The sequence below is a fragment of the Clavelina lepadiformis genome, chromosome 9 (assembly GCF_947623445.1).
Source record: "Clavelina lepadiformis chromosome 9, kaClaLepa1.1, whole genome shotgun sequence".
NCBI classification, from domain to species: Eukaryota; Metazoa; Chordata; class Ascidiacea; order Aplousobranchia; family Clavelinidae; genus Clavelina; species Clavelina lepadiformis.
In genome coordinates this window covers 5,495,834-5,511,314 of record NC_135248.1, presented here as the reverse complement: position 1 = coordinate 5,511,314, position 15,481 = coordinate 5,495,834, and the positions used below count along the sequence as shown (strand labels likewise).

The 15,481-nt window shown below is 33.4% G+C and overlaps 1 protein-coding gene across 1 annotated transcript; it reads left to right on the top strand.

Moving 5' to 3' along the window:
- The first annotated feature begins 2,674 nt into the window (after positions 1-2,674).
- Positions 2,675-13,265, top strand: LOC143470897 (sodium/nucleoside cotransporter 1-like). The gene is made up of 15 exons (XM_076969186.1): positions 2,675-3,138; positions 3,385-3,524; positions 4,473-4,564; positions 4,634-4,823; positions 5,870-6,011; positions 6,169-6,360; positions 7,259-7,400; positions 7,508-7,653; positions 7,812-7,942; positions 8,075-8,243; positions 8,442-8,510; positions 9,801-10,020; positions 11,015-11,113; positions 11,200-11,305; positions 12,603-13,265. Exons 1-15 carry the CDS (start codon positions 2,884-2,886, stop codon positions 12,694-12,696), a joined length of 2,187 nt encoding a protein of 728 aa, XP_076825301.1. The 5' UTR covers positions 2,675-2,883; the 3' UTR covers positions 12,697-13,265.
- The last annotated feature ends 2,216 nt before the right edge of the window (positions 13,266-15,481 follow it).

Genomic DNA, 15,481 nt, shown 5'->3' with positions numbered 1-15,481 from the left:
AGTCCGAGAGTAAAGGTTTCAATGCTTCACCATCACCAATAGCTTGCTTGTTATTTCCTGTAAAACTTATAAATATCTTGCTATTGGCGCAACAATTTCCTTTATCAGTTTACTTCAAGGTGTTTTAAAGCCCACAATGCAGTAACTGCATGCTTGCTGTAGGCATGACTCCTATTAGAAAGATGCTTTTTTGTTCTGCCAAATTATTGCAAGAATGCACTTATTGTCTGCGGAGAGCAATTTGCTTAGATCTGCTCACTTAACAGGTCCAGGACCAAACTTTAGTCTACAAGCTTACGTCGATAACTCGTTAAACATTGAAAAAAGTCACTGAATAATTTTTGAACGTTGAAGTCTCCGGTAAATATTGCAAAACTACTATATATCTATTATGATGCATAACTGGATATTGAAACAACGCACATACCGAACCAGTATACATGTGGCACAATCAATAAGCTTTACATGTAAGGGAGTGTAAAAGGAAAAAGCATCTGAGTGTTTTGTAAATAATTGTAGCTTAATTTGTGTATCGATTTCATTGCTTAGCTCGTTCTGTTTTTTTTTGTCTGAAGCTGTAGTTGATGCGTGTAACGCAGCGCTTTGCGTGGTAAAGGTGGTGAACGGCTCAAAAATTAAAATTTCTTTGATTTCGTCGACTCTTACGTTGGGCTTTAAAAAACCTGCTTACGCCAATCGAAAGGCAGTATGGTTGGTGTTGTTTTTTAGCCTGATGAGAATTATCGTAGCAGTTGACGCGTTTCAAAGTTTCAAGTTGCGCAGAATGCCGATAAAAATTGGCTTGAAAAATAGGAAATGCAGTACGTGTTGATTAAGCCAAAAAGCCTAAGTGGCGGCAGCTGGATATGTGTGAATTATGTCATATTTCTGTATGAGTTAGTCTCAGGTATATGCCAAGTTTACCTGCAAAATTTCATCGAGCCCCATGACGTTGTTTTCAAGTAATTCGAGCATTTTTGGTAATTCTACTACATAAAGAAATAAACTAAATTTGCCTTTTTTGAACTACACACTTAAATTCCTTTAGTCGAACGCGTTGGTGTTCTTTTCGGTGTAGATTCATTCGAGTTTTTGGGCGGTATTGAAAGCCTCTCTGTTTGGGCACCAGGTGATAAATCACCCCTCTGTAATTAGTTTGTGACAGTACACTTCCTGTATAATTGAGTTTGAACTTAAACTTTCAGTTGAACCTCGTTCTAACACTAACTGTCTTCTGATATAGCGTTAGTTGAAAGCTTACCTAACACGAACTTACTTTTGCAAGTTACTTTCTGGTGACGTGATCATACCACTGTAGTCAGAATTTCTCAGTTCAAAGAAGTACATACTGAACATCCAGAAATTTACAGATTTAAATACTATGCATCTGATCTATACTAACGTTCCACCATAAACACCATTTTTAAAACCCGTTTCTGAAGCTTGCATTCGTGAGCACAGTCTTTTCTAAGATTTATTCATTTTTCAAGCTTCGTTACCAAAGATGAGAATTGGAAGAAAAATTGGTTTAAAATTTAAAGCTTACTTGTTTTAGAAAACCTTCACACAACTAAACATTGTAGCTCATCACGCATAAATGCATTGTTTTCCTAATTTGAGCGTATAACTCAATGTTCTGCTTTCCATCGCTCATAGAGTGCACACCTGTGAGGGCTTGAACTTTTGCATCTGCCTCAGTGTTTCTTCGCACACTTGCGGTATCCATTGAGCAAGATTTCTTAAGGACCGGAATACTATCTTAATACTAATTTTATCCCAGAGTTATTACGGTCTTGCTTTTGTTTTTAATTCTGGTTTACCATACCTTGCAATCAAACTTTTCCAAGTGCGGTCATTAGTTCCGTATGTATGTGTATTAATGCCTCTCTCTAAAGCGTGGATTTATTTGACGCTACCATTTGCAGGGCAGCCCAACTTTTTCCCCAGATTCGAGGTATTGTGAAGTTTAATTAGGGTCATACACTTGTTATAAAGCAGGCTTTGTCTCTTCAGCTTAACCTTCAACGTGCGACCTTGACCTCTTAAAAATCATCTACAAAATTTGCTAGCCGGCCACTTGAGAGTAGCCTCGCACCCGCCTGGGCAAAAACTGTAGGGTTGGCGGAGAGTAAAAGAAATTGCGCCCATAAGCCAGCTGAAAGATTTCAGAGCCACGACGCTTTGTCAAAGAGATTGCTTGCAATTTACACATACTAGCCTTTGACTTCTTTAACTATGTTTCCTGTTCCTTTCATGTAAGAGAAAGACCATTCCAACTTCCAACTGTTAACCTTTGATAGATTTGTGGACAGAAACACATAAGATATCTCTAACAATAAAAGTACTTTACGCTCTCACCAGTCGCCACCGTAAACACGTTCGAATGCATAGGTAGGTATTTGATTACCGGCGGATTGTGGAAGAGATATCTTTTATAATTGTTACTAAGCCGGTCATTGTAAATAAAACTACAGAGACGACCTGTTCGAGTGATACATAAATAAATGAACTAGGTTGTCAGTGATCAGTTGTAGTATTTTCATAAAGCTATGAGGTTGAAAGGCTCAAGTTCAATCTCAAGGCTTAGGCTCAAGCTTTAGCTTTATTAGCTAAAAAGCTCAAGGTACAAAGTGTACGGTCGTCAAATTATAAAAAATTAACGTTAAGATTAAAGTCTGTACTTGCAATATACAGTACGCAATTAATGAATCGATTATTAAAATAATAGCATGTACTGTAGCTTATATCCATTATACATACATAGGCAGTTGCCTCTAATGGGTGTCGCTTACATTCTGTGTTATACATATCTGGATATTTATGTTGTGCTGAAATGTATAGAATTGTTTTGTGATCGTTTGTTAACGAGGTGTGTAATGACTAATGAGTAATTTGCTTTCATACCGATCTTCACCCAGCGAGGAAGGAGGCTCACCACATGTTGTGGAGTTTACTGCAGCTGCAGACTTACCGCAAAATGTGGAAAAGATGTTTTACAAAGAAAACGAAACCGAAGCGGCCCCTCCGCAAGATGAAGACCCACCTGCTTACAATGGGGTTCAAAGTCGTGAGCCTTTTCAAAATGAAATCTTAAATGAAGAAGAAGAAGAAGCATTAAACTCATTATCATGCAACCCTGTGAGTTTTTCTTAAGTTCAATTCATCTTTGACATTTTAACAATGTGTCACTTTACCGATACTTCTTTTAGATTACTTCAATTGCCTTTACTTGTAATATTATGAATTGCTTGAAAATTTGTAAATATTTGGTTAGATGGTTAATGTATTGATGCAACAGTGTTTGTGCTGCCACTGACTTAAGTATACTCCTTGCGACATCAGCAACCGTAATGCCAATTGCAATTATGATCACAATCTTTGCAGATGGAGGATCGGGACTCACCTACAGTCAAATCAACTCAAAACACACTCCAACCTAAAACAGGAAAGCATTATGAAAAAGAAAGGTATGAATGTGACAGCGAGAAAACAGACAAAAAAGAAAAATGGAACATTTGTTTGAGGTAAATTTTCAAATAAAACTTTGTAACTTAGAGTAATTTTATTGATATAATTAATTTGTTCGCAATGCTCATTCTTTTAATTTACAAGCACAAAGGCTATCTGCAAACTAAAATGAGTAGCTCTGCTAAAATAAAAAACTTTATGTCATAGCAAATTTGTCAATTATTTTTTTAAATACAGGTTTTTTTCGATATTGAATATAACCACTAGGTTAAGCAATTATTACCGTCGAAACTGTGCCGCAAAAGGTGAAAAATAATTTCTGCATAATACGCAATATGACATGACTCTTAAAGATTACGACGTCAAAATGTGAAATCAACATGCGTGACGGTTGGTGTTGACAGTATTGCTTGGGTCAAATTTAATAAACAATCCAAAAGCAATTTTTAAGGGCTGTTAGATAACTTTTATAACTTTTGTAGGATTTTTAACAATCGATTTTAGCGCATAAAATCGATATGTTAACCGACAAGCGTTTGTTGAAGGCAACAACGTTATTTCCACGATACCACTGATCAGCTACCGTATATCTTTCCTTTTATATTGTAAATGTATTCGTTACGATGTATTCTTGGTTGCTGTTTAATAAATACTTTTTATTACCATGACTAAACTGGTCTCATTTTACGACTTGGTGACCAATTTTGCTTTTTTGGGTTGAGATAGGCAAAATAATTGAACTATACTCAATTGTATACATAATACGTTGGCGTTTTTTTAATTTTTGGCATATTTGGCACCTCTTTATACAAATTTATTACTTCAAAAATTCAAAATCTACTAAGTTCCAAGTATATTTATTTAACAAATTCTATTGTAATTGCATAATCGTTGACTAATATTCTTTCTTTGATATTTTAACTTAATCAAAATTCTTTAACATGAGGCTTACTTGTTTCAACACTAGCTCCCACTTTAACATAACTAAAACAGATATTTTTCAGGCTTGTTACTTATCCGGTAATGGCTATGACACAGTTTTTTACCAACAATAAAACTGTTGCTTTAAAGGTGACTGGAATTTTGTTTGCTATAGGTAAGTTTTATCTTCCATTGTGTATTTATTTGGCACAAAATAACTTTTTAACTTAGTATACCGTTTCAGGTATTACAGTCTACATGGTTGTGGCTTGCTGTAAAAATTTCATTCGTGCTTTGCCACTACTTGTTATTTGGCTGCTGGTGGTTGCATATAAAATTTACATATATGTAAAAAAACGTTTTGGAGAAGCTATTTGGAATGTCTTTAGACCAACGTACAGATGCTGCATTACGAAAATGAACTGGATCAAATGGTTAGATATATCATAAAAACAACTGTTTGATACACAAGTACTGTAGATAAATAATAGTTTATTGAATCTTATTTTAAAATACTGATTAAAGACTTCCTGAAACTAGATAAGAATGATGATGTGAAACCTCATTACTTAACTTATATGCTTCACCCGTCATGTGTGGTCATGCAAATTTTCTTTTAAGTGGATTATATTTGCATATCTATAGGTCTACTCAAAACTTTTTAATTTGGAAAATATTTGAAGTTGTGTTTGAGATATGCCAAAATCCGATTTTGTTTTTCTGACACTTTCATATTAACTTTCAACAAGAAAAAAACTTTGTCAACTTGGTAGAAATATTTTTGACAGTGTTGCAATAAGAAAATAGTCTATATGAGTTTAAAATAAAAATAAAAATATTTTTCAATACTCATATTCATCAAAATGGTTAATTTTCTGTAGGTCTACCAATCTTAGCCGTCTAATAAATTGTATAATAGCTAAGTCCAAAAACAAAATTTTGACAAAGGAAAATTTGATTACAAATGAATTTATTTTAGTTTAACTATTGACCAAGTAAATCATTCTCTGAACGAACACAAGAAATTAAGAAAAAGCTATTCATTTTTGATGTGGACGAGTCTGCGTATTAGTACTGGTCCACGTCTTGCTTAATAAAAAAATACTTAATTGTTTTAAAAGTTCTCTGCAGCAAAAATCTTTATCGGTTACCGGTATATACTAATAACAAACAACATAAGTAAGTTTCCTCCAGACTAAAGAATTTTTTCAAAAGACAATTTAGTATGATTTTATTCACTAACATAATGTTTCTAAACTGCATATGGAAATTACATACAAGTTGTGCTATTTTTTTATTCTTTAAGAAATTCTATTTCAACAACTAACATGGTTTCAAATAAACTGAGGAAATTATAAATTGCTACCAAAAATAAAATTTGAATAATTTGGTATTTGGTGTGAGCATCTAAGTTATGCAAGTCTATGCAACCGCAAAATTTTAAATGAAAGTCGTTCATAATGCCTTTTTTGTAATTTAGGTTCTTCATCGCTTGTATTGTTGTGGGTTTCATTGTTTGGATAGTTTTAGACACATCAAAACGACCACGTCAGTTTATACCTTGCATGGGTTATTTCGTTTTCATTTTTGTCCTATTTGTAACTTCAAAGTATCCAAGCAAAGTAAGTGGACTTACCGAAATCATTTAAAAAGTTTGTTTGCATTGTGCGTTGTTGATTTCTGGGTTGGCCTAATTTACAAAGCGCATTTCTTAAGTTCAAAAACTTGTGCTGGTTTATACAGTTGCACAAGAGTTAGCTAAAGATACGTTATTTGCAGGTAGTCTGGCGGCCAGTACTTTGGGGCTTGCTGATTCAGACATGCTTAGGTATGATTGTTTTACGGACTGCAGCTGGATTTGCTGCATTAAACTGGCTTGGAAATCTTGTGCAAGTTTTTATTAATTTTGTTGATGCTGGCGTAATCTTTGTCTTTGGAAAGAATTTTGCGGAACATTATTTTGCTTTCAAGGTAAATCAGTGAGTTAGTTCTATGCCAAGACTTTCGTAATTATACCCAACCTTACACTATAAGATTGTATCAGTGAAATTTGCAAATATTAAAAATTTTGGATATAACTTTTACTGTCAGAAACAAAAGCATTTTTTTCATCTTAATAATTTAATGTAAGTAGTCACCTTAATCTTTGTGTTAGCGTCAATCTTATCACCAGGGCAAATTTTTTCAATAAAGTCAATTTTTTGGTAAAACAGAATGGCATAAGAACACCGTATTGATACGAAATTTCATGATGGTAGGGCCTATATTAATTATGATATAAAGTCAATGAAAAGAATTTTTTTCCGTAATGTAATTAAGTTCATTTTTGATTGAACATGTTTATTCAAAATACTGGCGAAAAAAATTGGTTCTGCTTTTCTTTGTTGAGAAAAGATCGCTACCTACTGCCACTATTAAATGATTGTGATGAAATAATCAAACCAATTCAGACGATATTGTGTGCGAGTGTGATGTAATCAAATAGTTGCAACCCCAAGAAGGGAAAACATTTTACCTTATATCTATAGAGGCAAGTTTATTACGTTAAAATATTTGAAGTATAGCGTAATATCATCTCAGATGATATTAGGCAGACTTTTGGTTAAGTTAATGAACGTTTTAAAACAATACTCAAGAAACATTGAATTATTTAGTCAAATTTTTGTTAGGTCCATAAAGTTAAGATTTTTTTAATTTTAAAGTCATTTTTTAAAGTTCTTAGGTCAATAAGAACTTGCCTTACTTATGATGTATCTCTCGATGCTTTAAAATTATTATATGACTAAAATCAAAACAAACCGCAGTGATTGTAGAATCCTTACCGGTAATAGAATATGCTAATGCAGTGTTTTTATCATAAAATGCTCAGGTTCTGCCACTGGTGCTATATTTTAGTTCGTTTATATCCATTATGTACTACTTGGGTGCCATGCAATGGATCATTTTAAAATTAGCATGGCTCATGCAAATTTCCCTTAACACATCGGCGACTGAATCTATGGTAGCAGCAGGTAGCCTGCAGTACAGTAAAAATATTTTGTCTGGATTAAAATACAAAAAAAACTTCAAAATGTGTTAAAACTGTTAGTCATTATGATTAATTCAAATACGGTTTCAGGAAATATTTTTGTTGGTCAAACGGAATCCCCTCTTTTAATTCGACCATACCTTGAGGATCTTACTACTTCTGAGTTACATGCTGTTATGACCGCTGGTTTCGGTACCATTGCCGGTAGTGTACTGGGTGCATACATAGGTTTTGGGGTAAGTCTTAATGGTTTTCAGAACTCAATGTAAAGTAGTTTAGTTAAAGCTCACAAAATCACAAAAACAAATTATTGCTGTTATTTAAAGAGGCTTACATTTTAGAAGTAATAAGGCTATTAGCTTTTGATAATCTGTGTTTTTCTCATATTTGGCAGATTCAGCCAGTTTATGTAATAGCTGCATGCTTTATGGCAGCACCCTGCGCTCTTGCCATTTCAAAACTTGTTTATCCTGAAACAAAACAATCAAAGTTTCTGAAACACGAGGGACTAGTGCTTGAAAAGACGTAAGTAAAATAAACGTAATTAAACACCCCGGGTCATATATGGTTTATGTTCTGAAATTTACCAAGCGACCTTTTCATTTATACATGGTAGCCGAAATCGATTACTTTGTTGTCATCGCGTATTGCTCTTAGAAAACAACGCAATATAATCGAGGCCGCTTTTGTTGGGGCGTCGCAAGCAATTCCTTTGGTCCTCAATATCGGTGGAAATCTCATCGCATTTTTATCCTTACTAGCTGCTGTCAATGGATTTTTAAACTGGTTTGGTGGTTTAGTAGATTACCCGCAACTTAGCTTTGAGGTTCATGTTTTTATTTTTTGATTTTTTTTTAATAGATATTCATGCAGTGTTAGCATTTTATTTTTGCAGTTATTTTATTTTCAGTGAGCGATAATTTTTGTAGCCAATGATTTACACATCGACCAAATGACCACTGGCCCACCGTTAAAATAAAATGTAGAATTGTCGGTAATACGTAATCAACTAAAAAGTTTTTAGGTGATTTGCTCGTATATCTTCATGCCTGTGTCATTTCTTATGGGAGTTGAATGGCAAGATTGTTTTAAAGTAAGTTTTCCGTCGTTTTCTCTATACTGTATATGATATACGATAACATAGTTATACCATTAATACAGTACTTTTGTTTACATCTTATCGTTTATTGAATATACTGTATATTCAAAACTTTTCGATCCAATTCGACTCATTTGAGTTTTGTTAATATACATGGCTGTCAAACAGATAAAATTAAGATTTCTATGATTTTGTTGGACTCTTTAGGTAGGGCTTTAAGAAACCTGCTTCGACCAATCAGAAAGCGACATAGTTGGTGTTGTTTTCTAGCCTGGGAATTGCACTAACAGTTGGCGTGTTTGAATGTTCTAGGTCACATGCAAAATTAGGCTAAAAATGTCCATGAAAGTAGCTAAAATTGTTGTTTTTAGACCCAAAATTTTAGTGTAGATTTTATGCCTCTGTTCAAAAAGTTTGAATTATGGTTTTAATGGTATTTTATGAAATGTTAGTCCAAAGCATACAAAAGTATCGAGCAAAATTTCAGAGAGCCTCATGAAGGCTTTTTCAAGTAATCAGTTTTTCAGTAAAATTACTGTATTATGTAACATTTAAGATTTTATGGCATTTTTTGATATTTGAAGGATCCTTAAAAAGAATTTTCTTTGCAGTTTACAAAATTTTGTTATTCTCATCAAAGTTATCAAAAAATATTTTATTTTTACTTTTTTTTATCAAACGCTTTGACACTTACTTGATAATGTTTTATGCAATTATTTAAAATTTCTTTCTTATTCACATAAGCTCGCACACAAAAATAAAGATTTTTTTCTATACAAAACGAGAAACATAGCAGCCTAGTCCTTTTTTAGCTTGCGGAACGGTAAAATTTCAAAACAATTTTTGCGGATCGGTGGACCTTCAAAAATCAACCCAAGATGTAATTACGACAAAAGTATGCAATTCAAAAGTTGTTTTCGCTAAATTATACTGTAAATTTCGTTAAATTTTGTTCAAAATTCTTCTTAGCTTTCACATACAACTGGTCTTAAACGAGTTGTAGCCTACTTTTAAACAGTTGGGCACAACACTTGCAGCATTGTATTGCATGTTAAATATTTTAAAACCAGCGAAAGTCCTTAATAAATCCATGTATATTCAAACAAGAGTGATAAATATATTACAGACAAAATTAGGACTTTTTAAAAATTAAAATTCACATATGTTTCCCTACTTTTGTTTTACGGTACTTGGAAAATATTGTTATAAAATTATAAGGCCTATAAATTGTTTGTGTTTGAGAAGTGGAGACTGTGAAGCACATCAACAGTGTTTTATGCATAGGCTGCGGAACTCATTGGAACAAAGATTTTCTTAAATGAGTTTATTGCATACCAATCCCTGGCTGAAATGATCAAGTTGAGGGACAGTGGCATTGCACCAAAACTACAACCAGACACTGGGGTCGTAAACTGGGTTGATGAACATACGGAAGCCATTGTCACCTATGCTTTGTGTGGTTTTGCCAACTTTGGTTCCATTGGTATTATGCTGGGAGGTTTAGGTATATCGACTTTTAACCTGTTATTTATTTGTCAAAGTTGCTTTTTATTTACTGTATATTGTCTCATAAAGGTATATAGTTTCCTTATGCTAACAGCAATTTTTCTTATTTTACATTTACTGAACAATAGATTCAAGGAGTTTTTTTTATTACCCCAAACACTCATATTCACATATTAAGGTTGGACCTTACCCCATGCACGTGCAAAACCGGATAAAATTTGTATCATATCATTCATATGTCGTTTCCCAATTCGAACTTTTAATAACTTTTATCCAATGCTAATTTCAACTTTAAAAGCTACGACATTTATCGCCGAATTTATGGCAATTGTCCGTAATTTGAAACCAGCGTAAAGTTTCTTATCGTTTTCTGGATACTTATTTATTATCGATAAAGCAATTTTGTATAAAAATAAGTATATTTACATGAAGATATTGAACAAGTATAACTACTGTTACGTAGAAGGAAACAAACTTAATTTTTCTTGGAAATAAGCAAGCTAATAAGAAACCATGTAAGTATCGAGTAGCCATAGAGGTTCGGTATCCAACGCCAACTGAACCCCTTGAACTTGAAAACCAATATCTCTGCTGGTATAGAAATCATCTCTGGAATGCCTGTGGCAGACGCAATAGCGATGTATTCAATAGTTTCAATAAACAATACTGTGATAATTGTTTATACAGTATTAATTCACTTCGATGAATTTATACTGTATAAACTGCAGTAAATTTTTGAATTTTAAGAAATATGTTGATGAAAAAACGCAAAAGCATGTCCTCATTATTTGGAATCGAGCGGCAACTTCATACTACCGTAGCTCGTAGTCTATGTGATGCATAAGACTTTTTTGGTTTTTACGATCCATGAAAGATAGCAAACCATCATTTGTTAGCACGCGGTAAGGGAACTTCATCAAATACAGAGCCAGTTGCTGCACAACATTTTAGTTAACTTTTATAAGATTTAGCAATTGACTCTTGCTTCATAGGGAGTATAGTTGAATCGAGACAAAGTGAAATGACAAAAATCGTGCTTCGAGCTCTAGTTGCGGGGGTTTTCGTCAGCATCTTGAACGCTTGTATCGCCGGTGAGTTAATATTATTACACGCGGAAATATCTTGTAGTATTTTTCTGGTATGTAATAAGTTTAGTACATTTTCTATTATTTTACAGGTTTTTTGTATGTACCGCGGCCCATTGTTTGTGATCACATGCTAGCGACCACAAATTGGACCTACACCGAGCCTGGACGTCTTTTTCAGTGTTGCTCTTCTGCTTTGTCAGTACTAAACACTTGGCAAAATTATCACATATCTTCAAAATATTTATTGTACTTATTAGTTTAGTTCAAGACTGACAGAACACGTTTTCTTGTGTTTCAGAAAAAGTAGACTAAGTTATAATTACCTACACAGTTCCAAATAAATTTAAAAATGAATATCGGCAACTCAACTAAACTCGTATCAAAATTGGCTGTCATTGTTTCACCGGAAAAAAATCGTACGTTTGAAGCTAATTTTTGCAATTTCTTGTTAAACTAACTTAAATGTTATTTGAAAATATGTATAATCAACTTTTTGCAAACCCATTCTTCTAACCCAACCGCCTACTTTTAACAACGGGCTGCGTGACCAATGACCATATACGTACGATAAAATAATTACTCTCATCAAAATATAAAAATATTCCGATTTACAAAACTTTGGTGGGGCATAGCCTAGGCTAGATAGTTATCTATAATAGTCTAATGAACGTCAACAAACAAGACCTCGATGGGGAAAAGAATTATTACGTCAAAATATTATCAATTCTCAATTATAACATCGGCGTTCAAGACCTTTCTGGCGTATGATGCTGGTGCTTTCAATAAAAAATATTCTTGTGTGGCACCGTGGGAAAGACGCATATTGATGGGCAAAGTTGCTTTATGACACGACTGTCTCGAAAATAACTCCGGTATTTAGACTACAGGGAGATACTGTAGCTTCTTTCAATATTAAAACAACATTCGTTAATTCCAGCAGTCTTTTATTTAAGTTAACGTTAGGCCATTTATACACTCTTCCCGTCATCAGAGCAGTATACAAGTATATACTACTGTGCCAGTTTTGCAATTCAAGTAGAAGTATTTTAGTTTGTTAAAAGTAGGTGGTTGGGCAAAAACTATTATTTTAGCTATTTAGTTAGTATCGTATATAGGAAAAAGGAAACGAAAAATCTTAAGTTATCTATTCACCGCTAACTTATGTTAAAATTAGTTTATATTGAAGATAGGCATGGTTTATCATGCTTTATAACTTTTAATAATATAGAGTTAAAGACCATAAACCTGGGATATAGCTTCGAACGTAGGCTATATACAACACGGTACGGTTTTTCCTGAAAGTAATTTATCAATTCATGATAGTATGTTAAACACTGTCTTTTGTCATTTTACCATAAAAGTACAGTATTTTTATCATTCTAGCTTATTTTTTTACGCTTTACTTAGGTCATGGGTATAGTTTTCTTTTTAGGTTGCTTACATAGCTTCACAAGCCAAGCCGTTACTAAATTGTTTTTTTATATCTTTCCAGGTATTCGAACGAAACAGTTTTCGAAAACTGCTGTAATTCCTTTAACTGGACAAACACGGGTTATATGCTGAACTGCAGTGCCTTGAGTGGATAGGAAACATAATAGACTGAAAATGCTATAGTGCGACCTATATTTTCATATATATATATATATATATATATCAATCAATCAATCATTTTATTTTTTGTCAAAAGCGCGGTGAAGACGAAAAATCAAGCCAGTTGTTACTAACACGCGCCAATGAACAGGAAAAAGTGACAAAGTCGAAAAGGCTTAAAACGTGCTCAAGAACAATAACGTTAATAATTGCTGGTAACAACTGGCACGGCCACTAAGCTTATAATTAGTTAAATGGTGAAATTAAATATGTGCCTTGGTTGTACGAATTTAAATGAATGTTGTTTGCGAATTGTTGCTAATTGCGTGCTTTCTTAGAGAGCTAAACATTATACTGTTATCTCTATTCCTGTAAACAAAAGCCTTGTACAAATTATGTAAATATAAATTAGTAAGTTTGGTGATATTCAGTCTTTTCGAGGATTTTTGATGCTTATTTCATCCCTATTCTGATGTGCTATTTCATGTATGTCACTCATTGAATTTCAGTCGTGTCGTGTGCTAGTTACAAGGTATAATATGTTGAATATAATATGTTACTCAGATACTATTGTTGCGACATGTTATTAGCTATTTATCATGAGGAAAATAATAATAATCAGACGTTAGAACGGCAGTTATTCCTTAAGTCTTGTTTAATCATAAATCGCAACCTTCTGATTATGTTTTATTAACGGTTGTAGTTTACACACAACACCATCGCTACAGCATCCAGCACAAAACAAAAGAGACTTCTTGGCATAATTTTTATTCCAGGATTATCTTGATTTCAAAGGTAATAAAACATCCAAGCGATTATGAATTATGAATCATTATCACTTCAGGTTTTCCATTCTGCGATCATTTAAATTTAAAAACAATTTATACATTACTGTATATGTCGATGTAAACTACGAACTTTTCTATATCGTTCTTATAACCAGACGCCTAGACACAAACACCACACAAACCACGCCGCTTGTTAATCACCACAAATGAATTTTAGATTTTTAATCCCGGTACTATATTGGCCTCCAAAAGGTTTACAACTTTGTGGTGTATTTTGAACTGAGCTCCGCTTCTTAATGGACACGAATCTAAATTTCCGTTTCCGAATTAATGCTACTTCTAACAAAGCATAGTTTTTAAACTTTTCCCCATATCCATGTATACAGCCAGCAATGTGACCGGTTGTGGATATGAAAAGCCGTCCGTTTTTATTAATATTGATTAGAAGATTTTACGTTTATATTTTCATTTATTCGTTATACCTATCTTTTTATCAGTTGTTTGTTTATTGTACTGCCATAAATCGTCAAGCCTGTATAGGCTATTCTGTCTAGTCTGACTCCAGTAAGCAGTCTAGACAATTAACAGCCAAACGATGTAGCACTATTCTTTTACTTTAACGGATCCAAACATTATCGATATATTCAAAATTAACTATACAGTGACAGAGTTGGCTTAAAGCCAACTTCAAAATATAGAGTGTGTAATGTTAGACGAAAGTTATCAACACAATTTCATGAAAGATAAAAAACATGACAAAGTTTCACACAACAATGTTACATTGTCCGTTTTCTCGCATTGATCTATTTCGAAGATGGATTTTTTTAAAAGTTAATTATTATCAGTTCGTGAAAAAACAAAATATGCTGCTATGTATTTATAGTGCAATGCAATTTTTAACGAAATTGTGAAATCATTGTCATTTAACTGCTGCTATATTCAGAAGCGAACTCAATACAAATCCATAAATAAACACACCTTAAGGAAGTAACACTGCATTCTTATTCAAACATTTACCTTATACTCAACATTTGATGAGAAGCTGATGAGTTGCATTCACATTTGCATACTTTATATGTGTCTTTATAAATTTTATTAAATCGAGTTTGGAATATTGAAAGCTGATAATAACGAAGCTTTTACGAGCCATTAAATTATCCAGCTAAATAACCAATAAAGCCAATGGGCTATCTTAACCAGGGCTGCGTTGTCCGTTTATATCCTATACCGATTTATGTATGTAGATGAACTTGTAAAGTTTTTGTCCACAAAATACGTAAAATATTCTAGGAAACGTTTGAAACGTTTGTACTAAATTTCGTGTGAGTGGCTTATATGACCCATCATACAGTAAAAATATCTTCTCTAGAGATCTTCAACTCGCCTACGAGAGAGACACTTCCTATTTTCCATTAAATGCAGTTTTGTAAATGCTTACTGCATATACCCATTTACATCTTACAAATTTGCATCATATAACTTTTTTACTCTAAACTTTTGCACATACATTGTTCCTATATTTACAATATTTGCATCTAATGCATAAATTTATGGCGTTACCCGCATTTGCATGGGCGGATATTAAGCCACACACTGAAGCATTACTGAATTGTTGCAGAAGCTTTTGCATACAACAAGTGCTCTGCTAAAACTGATTAACTGGATTTAGTAACAAACAGTCCAACAAAGATCGCCTAGCATTTCTGGAGGATTTGGTACTTTTCAGTAGAATACCTGTTATGCAGTTAGGCTACAGATTGCAAAATGTATGAATAGAAATTAATGCAGGCATATATTTCAAGTCTCAAACGTAACAGCTTCAGCTTAAATCTATTCACTATTTTTAGTGATAAAGCTTCCTAAAATTATTTGGCCGGGGCATATAGGCTAAAATCTTGAGCAGTAACGATATTCGCTTATACTTTGGATGAGCTTTACAAGAACATGTCTTTTTTGGGAAGTTATTTGAACCTTAGTTTACTATAACTTTTGG

Coding starts and splice junctions, on each gene's coding strand:
- LOC143470897 (XM_076969186.1), top strand. CDS start 2,884: ATGAGTAATTTGCTTTCATACCGATCTTCACCCAGCGAGGAAGGAGGC. Junction 7,654..7,811: donor GTGCATACATAGGTTTTGGG/GTAAGTCTTAAT, acceptor CATATTTGGCAG/ATTCAGCCAGTTTATGTAAT. Junction 7,943..8,074: donor GGACTAGTGCTTGAAAAGAC/GTAAGTAAAATA, acceptor TATTGCTCTTAG/AAAACAACGCAATATAATCG.